The sequence below is a fragment of the Sus scrofa genome, unplaced genomic scaffold, assembly GCF_000003025.6.
Source record: "Sus scrofa isolate TJ Tabasco breed Duroc unplaced genomic scaffold, Sscrofa11.1 Contig1206, whole genome shotgun sequence".
Classification (NCBI taxonomy): Eukaryota; Metazoa; Chordata; class Mammalia; order Artiodactyla; family Suidae; genus Sus; species Sus scrofa.
Window position 1 is genome coordinate 43,939 of NW_018084833.1, and position 13,227 is coordinate 57,165.

Genomic DNA, 13,227 nt, shown 5'->3' on the forward strand with positions numbered 1-13,227 from the left:
CACTTATACAGAACATATTTTTATCATAAATGTATGTTGAATATGGCCAAGGCTTTTTCTGCCTCCATTGAGATGGTCATACAGGATTTTTTTCTTTGATGTATTAAATTACATTGACTGATTTTTTAAACTTGAAGCCATCCTGCATTTTGCATTCCTGGGATAACCTCTACTTTAATCACCATGTTTAGTTTGTTAAAATTGTGTTTTATTTTCTGTATTCATGAGGAATGTTGATCTATACTGTTTTTTGCTTATAATGTCTTTGTCTAGTTTGGACATCAGAATAATGCTGGACTCATAAATAATTTGGGTAATATCCTCTCTTTTTCCATTGTCTGGAGGCATGTGCAGAGAATTATTTCCTACTTAAATGTTTGGTAGACTTCATCAGTGGGGCCAACTGAGCCCATGATTGTCTTTGTTGGAAGAGTTTTAACTAAGAATTTAATTTATCTAATATATAGAGTACTACTTCAGTTATTTATTTCTTTTTTTTTTTCAGGTTATGTTTTTGAGTGAGCATCATAGTTTGTAAGCCAAGAATTTAATTTATCTAATATATAGAGTACTACTTCAGTTATCTATTTCTTTTTTTTTTTTTCAGGTTATCTGTTTTTGAGTGAGCATCATAGTTTGTAAGCCAAGGAACTTTTTGCATTTCATTTAAGTTGTTGAAGTTATTGATGTAAAGTTATTCAGAAAATTTCCTTGTTTCTATTTAATGTTAGCAGACTCTGTAGTGACATTCCCTCTTTCATTCCTTATATTGGGGTTTTTCTTTTTTAATCTTCTCTCTTTTTTTTTCAAGACAAGTCTAGCTAGAGGATGAATTGTTAATAAATAATTCCACTGGTTTGATTTTTACCATGATCATTTTGGCTGCTGGGTTGAAGGTAGACTAAAAGAGGCAAGGGCAGAAGAAGACCAGCTTGAAGGTTACTGTGACAATCCAGTCAAGAACTAAAGAGCATGACCTGGACCCAGAGGTGACACTGGGAAAGGGTAGACAAGTGATCACATTCTGGGTGAAGGTGGAGTCAGAAAACATGATCAGAGTTCAGCTATGGATCAGCTCTACGGTGAGAAAAAGCAGGAGGAGATAAAAATGACTCAAAGTTTTGGCTTTTGAGCAAGTCTAAGAGCAGAGTTTCCACTGATGGATTCTGGAGACGAATATGGGGAGTATCTGGGGATCAGGTTTGGGCAAGTGAACTCTGGATGCTTACTGGGTAAGTCTGGGGTTTAGGAGGCCTGGACAAAAACTACAGAATTGGAATTCACAACATTTAAAGCCATGGGGAAAGGTGATAATGTGCATCTGAGGCAGAAAGAAGGGTGTGACAACTGAGAAAGGCTACAAATAGGTTCAGGAAGTTAGGGCTGAGAGCATGGAGGCCACTGAGGGGCCTAAGAGCAGGTGCAGGGAAGCTTGGTGGAGTGAGAGCTGGACTGCAGACTAGGAAGGGAGAAGTCAGGCAAGGCAGACCAGTCTCTCCCGCTGCCATGAGGGAAATAAGAAGACAGAGAACTCAAGGGAGGGGAAGAGAAGAATTCTCTAAAAACAGGAAAAACATTGCAGGATACAAAATTAACACGCAGAAATCAACTGCATTTCTATATACTAACAGAAAAAATCAGAAGTAGAAATTAGGAAAACATCCCATTTACCATTGCTTCAAAAAGAATAAAATGCTTAGGAATAAACCAACCTAAAGAGACAAAAGACCGGTACTCTGAAAACTATAAGACGCTGATGAGAGAAATCAAAGATGACACAAACAGATGGAAAGACATACCATACATGCTCTTGGATTGGAAGAGTCAATATTATCAAAATGACCATACTACCCAAGGCAATGTACAGATTCAATGCAATCCCTGTCAAATCACCAAGAACATTTTTCAAAGAACTAGAACACACTATTTTAAAGTTTGTTTGGAAGCACAAAAGACCTGGAATGGTCAGACATCCTGAGAAAGAAAAATGGAGCTGGAGGAATCAGGCTCCCTGACTTCAGACTATACTACAAAGCTACGGTCATCCAAACTGTTTAGTACTGGCACAAAGACAGAAATATAGATCAATGGAACAGGATAGAAAGCCCAGAATTAAACCCATGCACCTACAGTCAACTAATCTATGACAAAGGAGGCGAGAGTATGCAATGGAGAAAAGACAGTCTCTCCAATAAGTGGTGCTGGGAAAACTGAACGGCCACAGGTAAAAGAACGAAATTAGAATACTTGCTAGCACCATACACAAAAATAAACTCAAAATGGATTAAAGACCTAAATATAAGACCAGATACTATAAAACTCTTAGAGGAAAATATAGGCCAAACACTCTCCGACATAAACCACAGCAACATCTTCTCAGATCCACCTCCTAGAGTAATGAAAATAAAAGCAAACAACAACAACCCAAAAAACAAAAAGCAAATGGGACTTAATTAAACTTAAAAGTTTCTGCACAGCAAAGGAAACCCTAAACAAAACAAAAAGACAGCCCACAGAATGGGAGGAAATCTTTGCAAATGAAGTGACTGGCAAGAGATTAATCTCCAAAATTTATAAACACCTCCTGCAACTCAATACCACAAAAACAAACAACCCCATCAAAAAATGGGCAGAAGATCTAAACAGACAATTCTCCAAAGAAGACACACAGATGGCCAAAAAACACATGAAAAGATGTTCAACATCACTCATTATTAGAGAAATGCGAATCAAACCCTCTATGTGCTCCCACCTTACACCAGCCAGAATGGCCATCATGGAAAAGTCTACAAACAATAAATGCTGGAGAGGGTGTGGAGAAAAGGGAACCCTATTACACTGTTGGTGGGAATGTAAATTGGTGCAACCACTGTGGAAAACAGTATGGAGATTCTGCAGAAAACTAAAACTAGAATGACCATTTGATCCAGCAATCCCACTCCTGGGCATCTACCAGAGTAAACCATGACTCGAAAAGATGCATGTACTCCAATGTTCACTGCAGCACTGTATACAATAGCCAAGACATGGAAACAACCTAAATGTCCATCGACAGAGGAGAAGATAAAGATGATGTGTACGTATACACATTGTGTACATATACACAATGGCATATTACTCAGCCGTTAAAAGGAAAGAAATGATGGCATCTGCAGCAACATGGATGGACCTAGAAATTATCATGCTAAGTGAAGTCAGTCAGGGAGACACCAACATCAAATGCGATCACTTACATGTGGAATCTGCAAAAAGGACACAATGAACTCCTTTGCAGAACAGACACTGGCTCACAGACTTTGAAAAACTTATGCTTTCCAAATGAGACAGGTCAGGGGGTGGGGGGTGAGGAATGCATTGGGGGTTTGGGATGGAAATGCTATAAAATTGGGTTGTGTCATCGTTGTACAACTATAAATGTAATAAAATTCACTGATTAATAAAAAAATAAAAATAAAATAAATAAAAACAGGAAAAACAACCTTGCATTTCTGTATTGACAGGCGTAACCCAGCAGGGAGAGAATTTCCGGTATGACATCCTTGGGCAGATGATGAAAAGAGGACAGAACTATAACGGGGGACTGGCCTGGACTCATCCAGTGCACGAGGGAGGGCCAAGCTCAGGGCACAGATGTGAGAGGAAGGTGGGGCAGGGGAGGGCCCCTCTGGTGACACATTTTCTCTGTGATGGGAGGCAGCCATGAGCAGGGGTTGGGAACAAGCTGGAAGCCCATTTTCTCCTTGATGTGGCACAGGTGGAGCAGGGCGATGGGTAAGCTCCTTCCCCACGGTGAGCCTCTAAGGGAGGCTGGCCCGTGTGACACTGGGGCCAGGCCGTGCTCTGGCTCCAACAGCCCATAACTCAGGCCAATCTGGAGTCATTCAGTCTCCCTCTATCTCAGCTTCCTTAGAGGGACGTGGAATCACTGCGGTGCTAACATGCCAATAGTTTCAGGCAATGAGGTCGGGGTCTGATAGAGACGTCACGAGCAGTCGTCCTCTGTCCTGCCCAGACAGGTCTCTCCCTGTCGCTGCACACCTGCCTGAGGTGGCGCTTGGGGGTGATCACAGGGCCCTGGCTTTGTGCCCTCCCCTCGAGGCTTCCTTGCTCACCTGGAGCCAGCTTGATCTCCAGTGCAGTCCGGATGAGGGCCATCAGCGTGGACGTGAAGTGGACGGTCATGTCCTCGTTGGAGATGGGCATGTTCATACGAACCAGGCGCTGGGGATCAGGAAGGAGGTCAGGGCCAGGCCTCCCAGGGTACCCCCCGCCCAGGACTACAGGACTACAGTGCTTGAGGCTCCTGGAAGCTGCCTGGCCTCCCAGAGGTGGTCCCTGCAGGTGCCCAGGACCAAGAGAGGTGGGTGGAGGGGAGTTTTGCCAGCATTCACACTGTCCCTGGACCCCTGCCCCCATCTAAGCAGAGGACCCCCTTGGCTGCAGAAAAGTGGAAGTCCAGGCAAACACTGTAGGATGGGGCCAGGCCAGAAGCCCAGATCCCTCTGAAGGAACACACATGTCTCGGCCAGAGGGACCCCTCCCACTGCCCATGGACAGAACAAGAGTGTGTGGCCTAGACCGAAGAGGGAGGGGTCTGGCCTGCAGGACCCCTGGAGCATTGGACAAGAGGTGGGACAGCAAGACCAAAAGCTCAGAGGTCAGGGCCCACTGGGGAGATGGCAGTCCCAAGAGGCCCTCTGCCTCTCACCAGGCAGCTGGGGACAAGGTTAGCTGGGGACACCACTAGCCCAGGACAGCTAGGGGGTGGCTGGGAGGGCAGCTCCTTCCACCGGAAGGGACCCAAAGCTCAGCCAGAAGCGTGGGGGCTCAGGGTCACCCCACAGAAACACAGGTGCTCCAGACCAGACTGTGGGCCCCACAGCTCGCTCCCTGCTTCCAGCAGGTGAAACAGGCCCTTTCCTCTCTCCAGTTCTCAAGGACAGGGGTGTGTCCTATAAGCAAATCCTCTGGTCATAGCCAGCAGCTGCCCAGAGCCTCAGGCTCTGAGAACTTAAGCAATGTCCAAGAGGAAAAGGGTCTCGGGTGTGTCTGAAATGTCCTGGGGGGGCGAGGGTCACTCATTGGCCAAGTGGAGGCCTCGGCACCATGACCCAGCTGCCCTCTCCCAGCAGCCTCTTGCTCCTTCACACAGGACAGGAGCTAGAGATGGGGGCATGAGGCCCCTTCTGGGGTCTGCCTGTCCTCTGCCAAGCCTGCACCCTGTGACAGGACGGCCTCTCTGAACCTTCTCTGTGGACAACCACTCTGAGCCCAGGCTTGCCCCAGCATCCTGGCCCCAAATCTAGCCTTCAACCTGGTGGAGGGCAGGTGGCCAGAGACTTGAGCCCAGACTGTCCTCCAAATGCTGGCAAAGCCCCACTTGGCACATCTAATCATGGTCCTAGGACCTCATGGTCACCTGTGTGACACACACCAGGAAAAACAGCTTCCCAGAGCACAGCGTCGCCGCAGACCAGGACCAGTGGCAGTGGGAGAGGCAGAGGGGCTCCTCTTTAGGGGACTTGGGGTGTCGGGGGCCACGTGAAGGAGGAGCAAGTGGGTGATTTCTGAGAGGAGAGCTCTGTCCAGGTCACCTTCACCAGAGCCCCTTGTCTGTCGGCCAGGCCCTGGCAGTCAGGAATCTTGGGGAGCAGCAGGGGGCAAGGCTAAGACAAACAGGTCTCTCTGATCTGGGACTAGACCCTCTTGGCCACGGCTCTCTGTGAATCTCCAAAGCCTTCCCTAGCTCCCCAAGGCCATGTACCTCCTCACCCTGAGGCCTCACCTGGTTTCCTCACACCTAGAACCTTGGAGTTGGCCAGTACAGCTGGGGACAGACCCCAAAGGCCATCTGTCATGGCCCTGGCTGCCCATGCTGGCCCCGGGTGTCAGCGTGGACAGAGCTCCCCTTCTCAGGGGCAAGGCTACAGACGCCCATGCAGGGCCTCCCAGCAGGCCTGACACACATGGCATGCAGGGGAGGGCTGAGGGAGACACTGGAGGCATCCACAGGCGGCCTGGAGGAGCTGCTTAGCTCCCAGAGGCTGTGCTGAGCCGGAGACAGATGAAGGCCCAGATCAGGGCCCAGAGACAGACAGCATGGACACAAACAGCTCTGAGAAGCCTGCTCAGAGAGAGGGAGAAGGCGCTCGGGCTCCAGACACACATGGGCTGAGGCCCAGGAGCCCTGGGGGCTGCAAGAGGGCTCTGGGCGGCGGGGGGGGGGGGGATGCTGGAGGGGTGCTTACTCACCAAGGGGGACAACTGAGGATGCAGGGACAGGTGGGAGCAGGCTTGGGGCTGGGGCCATGAGGCCTGCTCGCCCACCCGGGAAGGAGGCTGGGAGGTGTCCCCCTCCTTGCGGCTCAGCCTGCTGGGCCCCTCAGCAGTGGGGAGGGGTGTAGGACCACCCCAGCCCCAGAGGCTGTCCTCACTCTGCAGGGCCTTCTGAAGCCCAGGAAGGAGGCAGGACCCCCTCCCTGGCACCCTTCCTTCTTAAGGCCGCAGCGCTCCTTCTCTCCACAGACCCACAGAGCCCTGGAGACAAGGCTCCCTCCCCAGCCCGGAAGTTCTGCCCATGCAGAGCTGGGGACAGGGGCCTCGGGTGCACCTGCAGAGGCCTTGCTCCCCCCCCCAGGCCTGACCCGGAGGCCTGGACAACTCCACCTTCATCAGGGATTAGGGGACCCAGGAGCAAAGGGTGGTCCTGACACCAAACAAAAACAGCCTCCACCAAAAAAGCTGGTGTGTCCCCTCCTTTCTTCAGAAGAGAAGAGAAGGAGAAACGGCAGGTCATGGGCTCTGGCCGCACCTTCCTGAGCCTTCTGGGGGCTCTCGGGGGGCAGCCCTGGGGTACAGGGGCCCGTGCAGAGACACCTCACAGAGTCTGTTTCCCTCTGTCTGGGAAGGAAGTGGAGATGGTCAGGGCAAAGAAAAGGAAGAAACAGTGAGACGGCAGAGCAGCAGACAGACACACGGACAAGCCCCCGAAGAGATGGGCATCCAGCCTCAGCAGACAGCCTACGGGGTGTGGGGTTGGGGTCTACCTTGTATGCAACTCGAGCAGGGCATTTCTTCCCCAGCCCCAGGGGTGGGGACATGTGTTTCAGCATCTCAAACATGTCATTGTAACTGATGCGCCCACTGGAGGCCCGGCCCGGAGGACAGAGGCAGAGTGGGTCCACAGGTGGAGGAGGGTGCGGCAGGAGGGTGCGGGGAGGAAGCAGACAAGAAAACAGACCTGGTTAACCAGCGTCGGGTGAGATGTCCAAAGTCAAAACAAGTAAATGGGAACGCCTCTGCTCAGCTCCATCCGCTCCTTGCCCCCAGCCTCACCTCTGCGCTCTGGCCCCCAGAGGGAGTGAGCAGGGTGGCATTTGAGCTAATGAGCATGCAGGGAGTGACAGAGGCTGCATCAGGGCAGCTATGGGTTGTCAACTCTGATTTCACACTTTCAGAAACCACGGACAATGCCAGATCAGAAAAGAGCTGCTTCACCGTGCCAGGACGGCTGGGACACAGAGTGACCTACAAGGCCAGCCTGAGAACCACAGCAGAAATGTCAGCTTTCCCTAATGCTCAACTTGCTTCCAAGTTAGCCTAGATGTGAAAAAAGTGGAGACAAAGCTAAAGCAGGCCAGAAAGCTGGAGTGGGAGCCACGCTGTTCTGCAGGGAGCCTCGAGGCTCTGGAGACGAAGGTCCCAGGGCAAGACCTGTCCAGAGGTCAGCCAGCACAGCGCTGGTGCTGGGTCAGGGCCGGGCATGAAGGAGGAGCCTGCGGGAGGCTGGGGGATGGCCGAGATGGGGTGTGGCTCCCGCCACTCCTGTGCCTCCCCCCCTGGCAGCATGCCAGGACGGGCTGGGACCAACATGAGGGGTCAGGCCCCAGACTCGGGAGGTGTCAGGGTTGATGACGGTGTCTTCCCGAGGCAGATGGGCCACCAGGCCTGAAGTCTCACCTCCACCCCGGGGCCCCTGCCTATGGAACCTGCTTGCTTTCCAGAGACACCATAGGGTTCAGGCCACCCAGCCTTTCCCCAGGGAGTCCTCCTACCAGGGCTCCTGGACTCAACTGAGTGGATAAATCCAGAGGTGAAGCAAGAGGGCCTGTCTTTGGGTGCCCCCCCCACCTCTGCCCTCTCCTCCCCTGGAAACTAGAAACCCCTGGGCTGTTGGGCAATTCTGATCCAGAGGCCCTGCCCCCTCAGCCCCCTCCTCTGAGGCCCTTGGCCTCTGTCTGACCCCAAGTCCACCCTCAAGAGCTGGAGGCAAATCCGAGTGAGCCGGCTGCTTCCTTGGCAGAGTGGGACCTGCCCCCCCACACCCCCAGGCTCTACCTAGCAGCTGGTCCCTGTCCTCACAGCCCAGCCAGAAAGCTCTGTGTGCACCATCTCAGGAGGCTGCCTGGCCCCGGCCAGCTAGAGGGCAAGGGAGTTGATGGGTAACAAAGCGTCCAGGAGGTGGGACTGCGGGCAGGACAGGGCAAGGGGGGAGGCAAGTGAGGCGCTGTCGTTCCCCAACCAGGCAGGGAGCGTGTGCTGTGTCTGCATTTCGGGCAGGAAACACTGTACATCGGATGGAGGCGCTGAAGTGGCAAACCTCGTAGGCCAACCTACGAGGGCAGGTCTTCCCTAGGCCCACAGGTGGCGCGATACAAGGCAACAAACTGTACATATCCTTACAATGAATCCGGCAACTGGAAAGGAAACGTCACAGGTTATGGCAACCGAGGCACGAGGAGCCTGCCTGCCGCCCAGCCAGGGGGGTCGTGGAGCTAGAGGCAGGGGGAGGCTGGACGGGCAGCTCCCTGCTGGGGGCCCAGGGAGGCATGCCCTGGGAGGCATGGCAATTCAAAGGCAAGGAGCCTGCAGGCAGGATTCACTCCACACAGAACACTTGTCGGTCCTGTGTTCCACTCTGCACACAGCACAGCTACTGGTCCTGCTACCCCAGGCCTTGCGCAGGAGCTCTCTCTGGCAGCCCTGCCCTCATCCCGAGTGCCTGAGCCCCCAGGGCCTCCGTGGCCTAGCCCAACGAGCCTCGCCTCCCTGAACACATCCCTGGAATCTGCGGGTCCAGCTAAGGACCACTCTTGTCCCAGGGTAGGCACTATAGTCCCCCACCCCAACCCCTGATCCGGTGAGCTCCAAATCATGTTACACTTACTTCTAGAAAAGAGGAATAAACAGGAAGCCCCACTTTGTCTCACCCAAGGTGCATGCTAACCTCATGGACCCAAGGAACCATCACAAAGAGGCTGGAAGCCTGGTGGAGCCCCAGCTGACAGTCGCCCTGGCCCTCGGCCCATCTTCTGTCTTCTGCCATGAAAAGAAAACTGGGCCTGATACTGCCACGCTGATTCCAAAATCATTCCCGCTGTCCCCCAAACAAAGCCAAAGCTAGCTGCTTAACCCAAATGTCAAGGCTTTTTCAACTCATTCCAGCCATGCTTCCACCCCTTTGCAATGAGCTTTTCCCTCCAGCCAGACTGCCAGCCCCTTTCCCTCAGCCCCCACCTCTTCTCTAGAGCTGCATCCATCCGCCCCCTTCAGTTCAGCTCAAATGCTCCTCCCTGACTCAGCAGCCAGCGGTAACCTCTCTCTCCTCAGACAGGTCCTGGCTTCACACCGTGGCTGCTCTGCCACGTGCCAGGCCTGAGCAGAGCTGAGAGCACATGCCTGGCTCGCTGTGGACCCCAGGCCCCAGCACACGGCACCAGCTCAGGGATGTTTACTGGACAGATGGACGAGCACGAGGATGAGCAGACAGATGGGTCACAGGAGCTGTGATTGTGATTCTCCTTTCAAGTCTCTATGCTTGACCACAAAGTGCTGAGGCAACAACAAAAGGAAGGTGCAGGAAGGCAGCACCGGGAAGCCCCCACTCCACGCCTTCCTCATTTCCCCACAGCACTTGCATGCGCACACATGTACACACCTGTGCACACCTGCATTCACACACAGTACACACGTGCACACATGCAAAGATGCAGTGCACTCACATGCACACAGTTACACATGTGCATGCACACACAAAAACATGGGCACACAACTTATATGCCTGTCTGCACACAAACACACCCATATGCACTTGGGTGCACACAGACTTGTGCATACACAGTACACACACTTGTGCACTCATTCGCATAGCGACACAGATGCAAACACACACATGTACACACAAAAGCTCAAGAAATTTCATAAAGTTTGTTGTTGTTTCAGCCTCCCGAAGAATGAGGAGATAGCAGAGTATCCCTGGAAATAAAGACGGTCACAGACAGCCCTGCATCTGTCACAGAGACCGGCAGAAGGCTCCAAGCATGCTGTGTCCTGCCTGGATGTGGGTCCAGACCCGGTCTGCTCAGCCACCTCTGTCAAGCCTTCCACCTAGGTCGCTCATGGGAGCAGCAAGTCTGAGTGTTACTTGCAGACCACACCTGTTCTACTTCTGGACCGGGGGTGTGTGTTACCTTGCACATGCCAGCTCTGGGGTGAGCCTCGTGGTTTGCCATCTATTCTTCCAAAAGCACCTTACCATCGCCCTGAATGCCTATGCCTTCCAGCGGCCCCAGGGCTTAGATCTCTGGATCTGGGGAAGAGCCTGCGCCCTCTGTGCACAAGCACAAAGCTTTGGTCTGGCCCAAGTCCACCTCTTGCCTGTCTTCCTTCTGCTCCAGGGGCGGCTGACAGGGACGCGCAGGGCCCGCAGTGCACACAGGTCTCTCGCCAGCCTGTGCCGACCCGCCTTTGCCTGCTATTCAAAATCCCCTTCTGCACAGTGTCTCTCTTCTGCTGCAGCACAAACCTCCAGGAAAAAATGTGCCCAGAAACAGCACCGTCTCTTTAGACCACAGTCAGGATGCCCTCCTGGAATAAGCCTCGATCCCGCCCCTTGCCTGACAAGGACCAGTCCTCGGGTGTGTCAGTCCCCCTCCAGTCTCACCGGCCTTCCTGACCAGAGAACCCAGGAATGCCCCTGACCCTGCAGACTCCAGCATGTGCTGTAGGCAAATGTGCTGATGCATTCGAAACGACAGGCACCGCCGAGACCCTGAAAAGTCACACACAGCATGAAACAGGAATAACAGTCATGCTTGCTCTGCCCTCTGGGAGGTCTGTCAGCTCGTCACTACAATGGCAACGCTCAGAAACGCTAAGAGCCTGGAAGAGCCCCAGGCCCCTGGTGCTGCCCCGACTGGAAAGGGCCTCACTTAGCACTCTCTGGATCCTCACTGTGACGGGCGGGTCTCCAGGGAGGCTGGTGAGAAACGGGGGAGTCCAGCCAAGCTCCCCGGCCTCGGGAACGCGGGGCTCAGAACGCCCCAGAGCGTTCCTCTTGCTGAGCTTCAGTTCAGAGTCCCAAGTTCTCCACAGGCAGTAGGATCCTCCTGGGAAACCTCTGCCACATAAGGGCGCCCAAACACAGAGCCTTGTGAGCGGGACGCGGGCAGGCCAGGGAGCCTTGGAGAGAGGAGGCAGGCAACGGCTGCTCCCCAGGTCCACGTCTTCTCGCCCCCTGGAGCACGGGGAGTGCCAGGTGCGCCCTCACGGGTGCGCGGAGCATGCCTGGCTCACTGAGAGTGAGGCCTGACCAGGCCTGGGTCTTCCCCAAAGCCAGGGCCCTCAGCGCCTCCACGTCCAGGGTTTTGGGATGAGAGCACGGCCTCAGCAACTACTCCAGGAACAGCTCGAGAGTGAAGGAATGAATGAACAAGGCAAGGAGTGGGTGATGAAAGAGCAGACAGTGGGCAGATGTAGAGGCCTCCTGTCTGACCTCAAGGACAAAGCACCGAGGGTGTGCAGGACACCCCACGGAACACGGTGTCCACAGCCTCCTGACCCCAGGCCACTCCCTTAGGAGACCCTTCACTTCCATGACAGCAACGCGGTGACCCTTCCACCATGACCAAAGGCCTCAAACACTGGACCTGTGCTGGCAGCTCACTCGATTTCAATCCAAGTTGACCAGGAACAGTATTTGCAGCCTGGGCTGGTGACAGAGAGGTGCACCTGGCTCTCGTCCCAGGGAGACGGCCGTGAGGGAGAGCCGTGAGCCCACTGAGGAGGTCTTGGGGCCGCACATGCAAGGCGAAGCCCCGAGAGAAGGTCCTTCTCTGGTCCAGGTCCTCTCCATGACTCCACAGGTAAGGGGTGTTGTGAGGAGACAGCGAGCCCCATTCAGCAGGCACGCCCTGAAGACCCCTGACCCCCAGGCAGCCTCCTAAGGGCTGGACGGAGGGTCTGAGAAGAGGACCTCTCAGCCCCGGGAGGTGTGGAGAAGCGCACCGAGTGAGAGCGCTTCTGGAGGGGGCTCAGCAGCAGGAGAGGCTCCCTTGAAACACGCCTGCAGCCACCTGGCCCTGTGCCGAGGCTCACAGGCGGTCTGAACCACCCCTCAGGATGACCGCGAAGACGGGGTCACTCACCACGCAGCCGGGTCATACTCAGCCCAGACCCGGATGAACTCATCCAGGTGGTGAGGCCCCAGGATGGAAGAGTCCCGTGTAAGGTACTCAAAATTGTCCATGATCACAGCCACAAAGAGGTTCAGCATCTGCAGGACAGGAAGCAGAAGCAGTGACGTCAAGATCACAGCCTGCCCTCCCCACCCTTCACCCTACAGCCAAAGGCAATGCGATGCTCACCTGCCCAGACTTGCTCCCCCAGCCTCGCAGAGGACGCCCCAGGCCTCCTGCACACCACGGCCAGCGTGGCTCCCGGGTCCCAGGTCCCACGGCCTAACCCTGAGCCAGGAGTTGGTCCCCTGAAGACGACTATCCTCATTCAGGCCTGGCGTTTCACATCCAGGGCCTGTCCTGCCATCCGGGCTCATCTTCCCCACTGTGTGGGCCCCCCTGCCCCCTCCCAGCTGGCCTTTCAGCAAAGTAGGGACTTTGCAGTTAATAGTTTGGAATCTAGAGACCAAGAGCTCAGTTGTTGTTGTTTGTTTTGTTTTTAGGTGAGCCGAAATTCACTTACACAAGTAACCATTTCAAAGTCTACAGTTCAGTGGTATTTAGCATACTCACGCTATCATACAACTGCCGCTTCCCTAGTTTGCACTGTTTTCATCACTCCTGAAGACTACCTTGCACGTTAAGTAACTACGCCCCACTCCTCTACCCTCCCATTCCCTGGAAACCACCAGTCTCCTGTCTGTGCCTACAGATTTGTCTATTTTGGATATTTCATATAAAAGGATTCCTATGACATATGACCTTTTGTGTC

At 53.8% G+C, this 13,227-nt stretch overlaps 1 protein-coding gene across 1 annotated transcript in view; it reads right to left on the reverse strand.

Moving 5' to 3' along the window:
• The window catches only part of CACNA1B (calcium voltage-gated channel subunit alpha1 B), a 194,319-nt gene that overhangs the window by 10,819 nt on the left and 170,273 nt on the right, over positions 1 to 13,227 (reverse strand). The window contains 3 exon segments of the mRNA XM_021081036.1: positions 4,113 to 4,221; positions 7,047 to 7,143; positions 12,426 to 12,553. Of these exon segments, the coding sequence (XP_020936695.1) occupies positions 4,113 to 4,221; positions 7,047 to 7,143; positions 12,426 to 12,553 (334 nt within the window).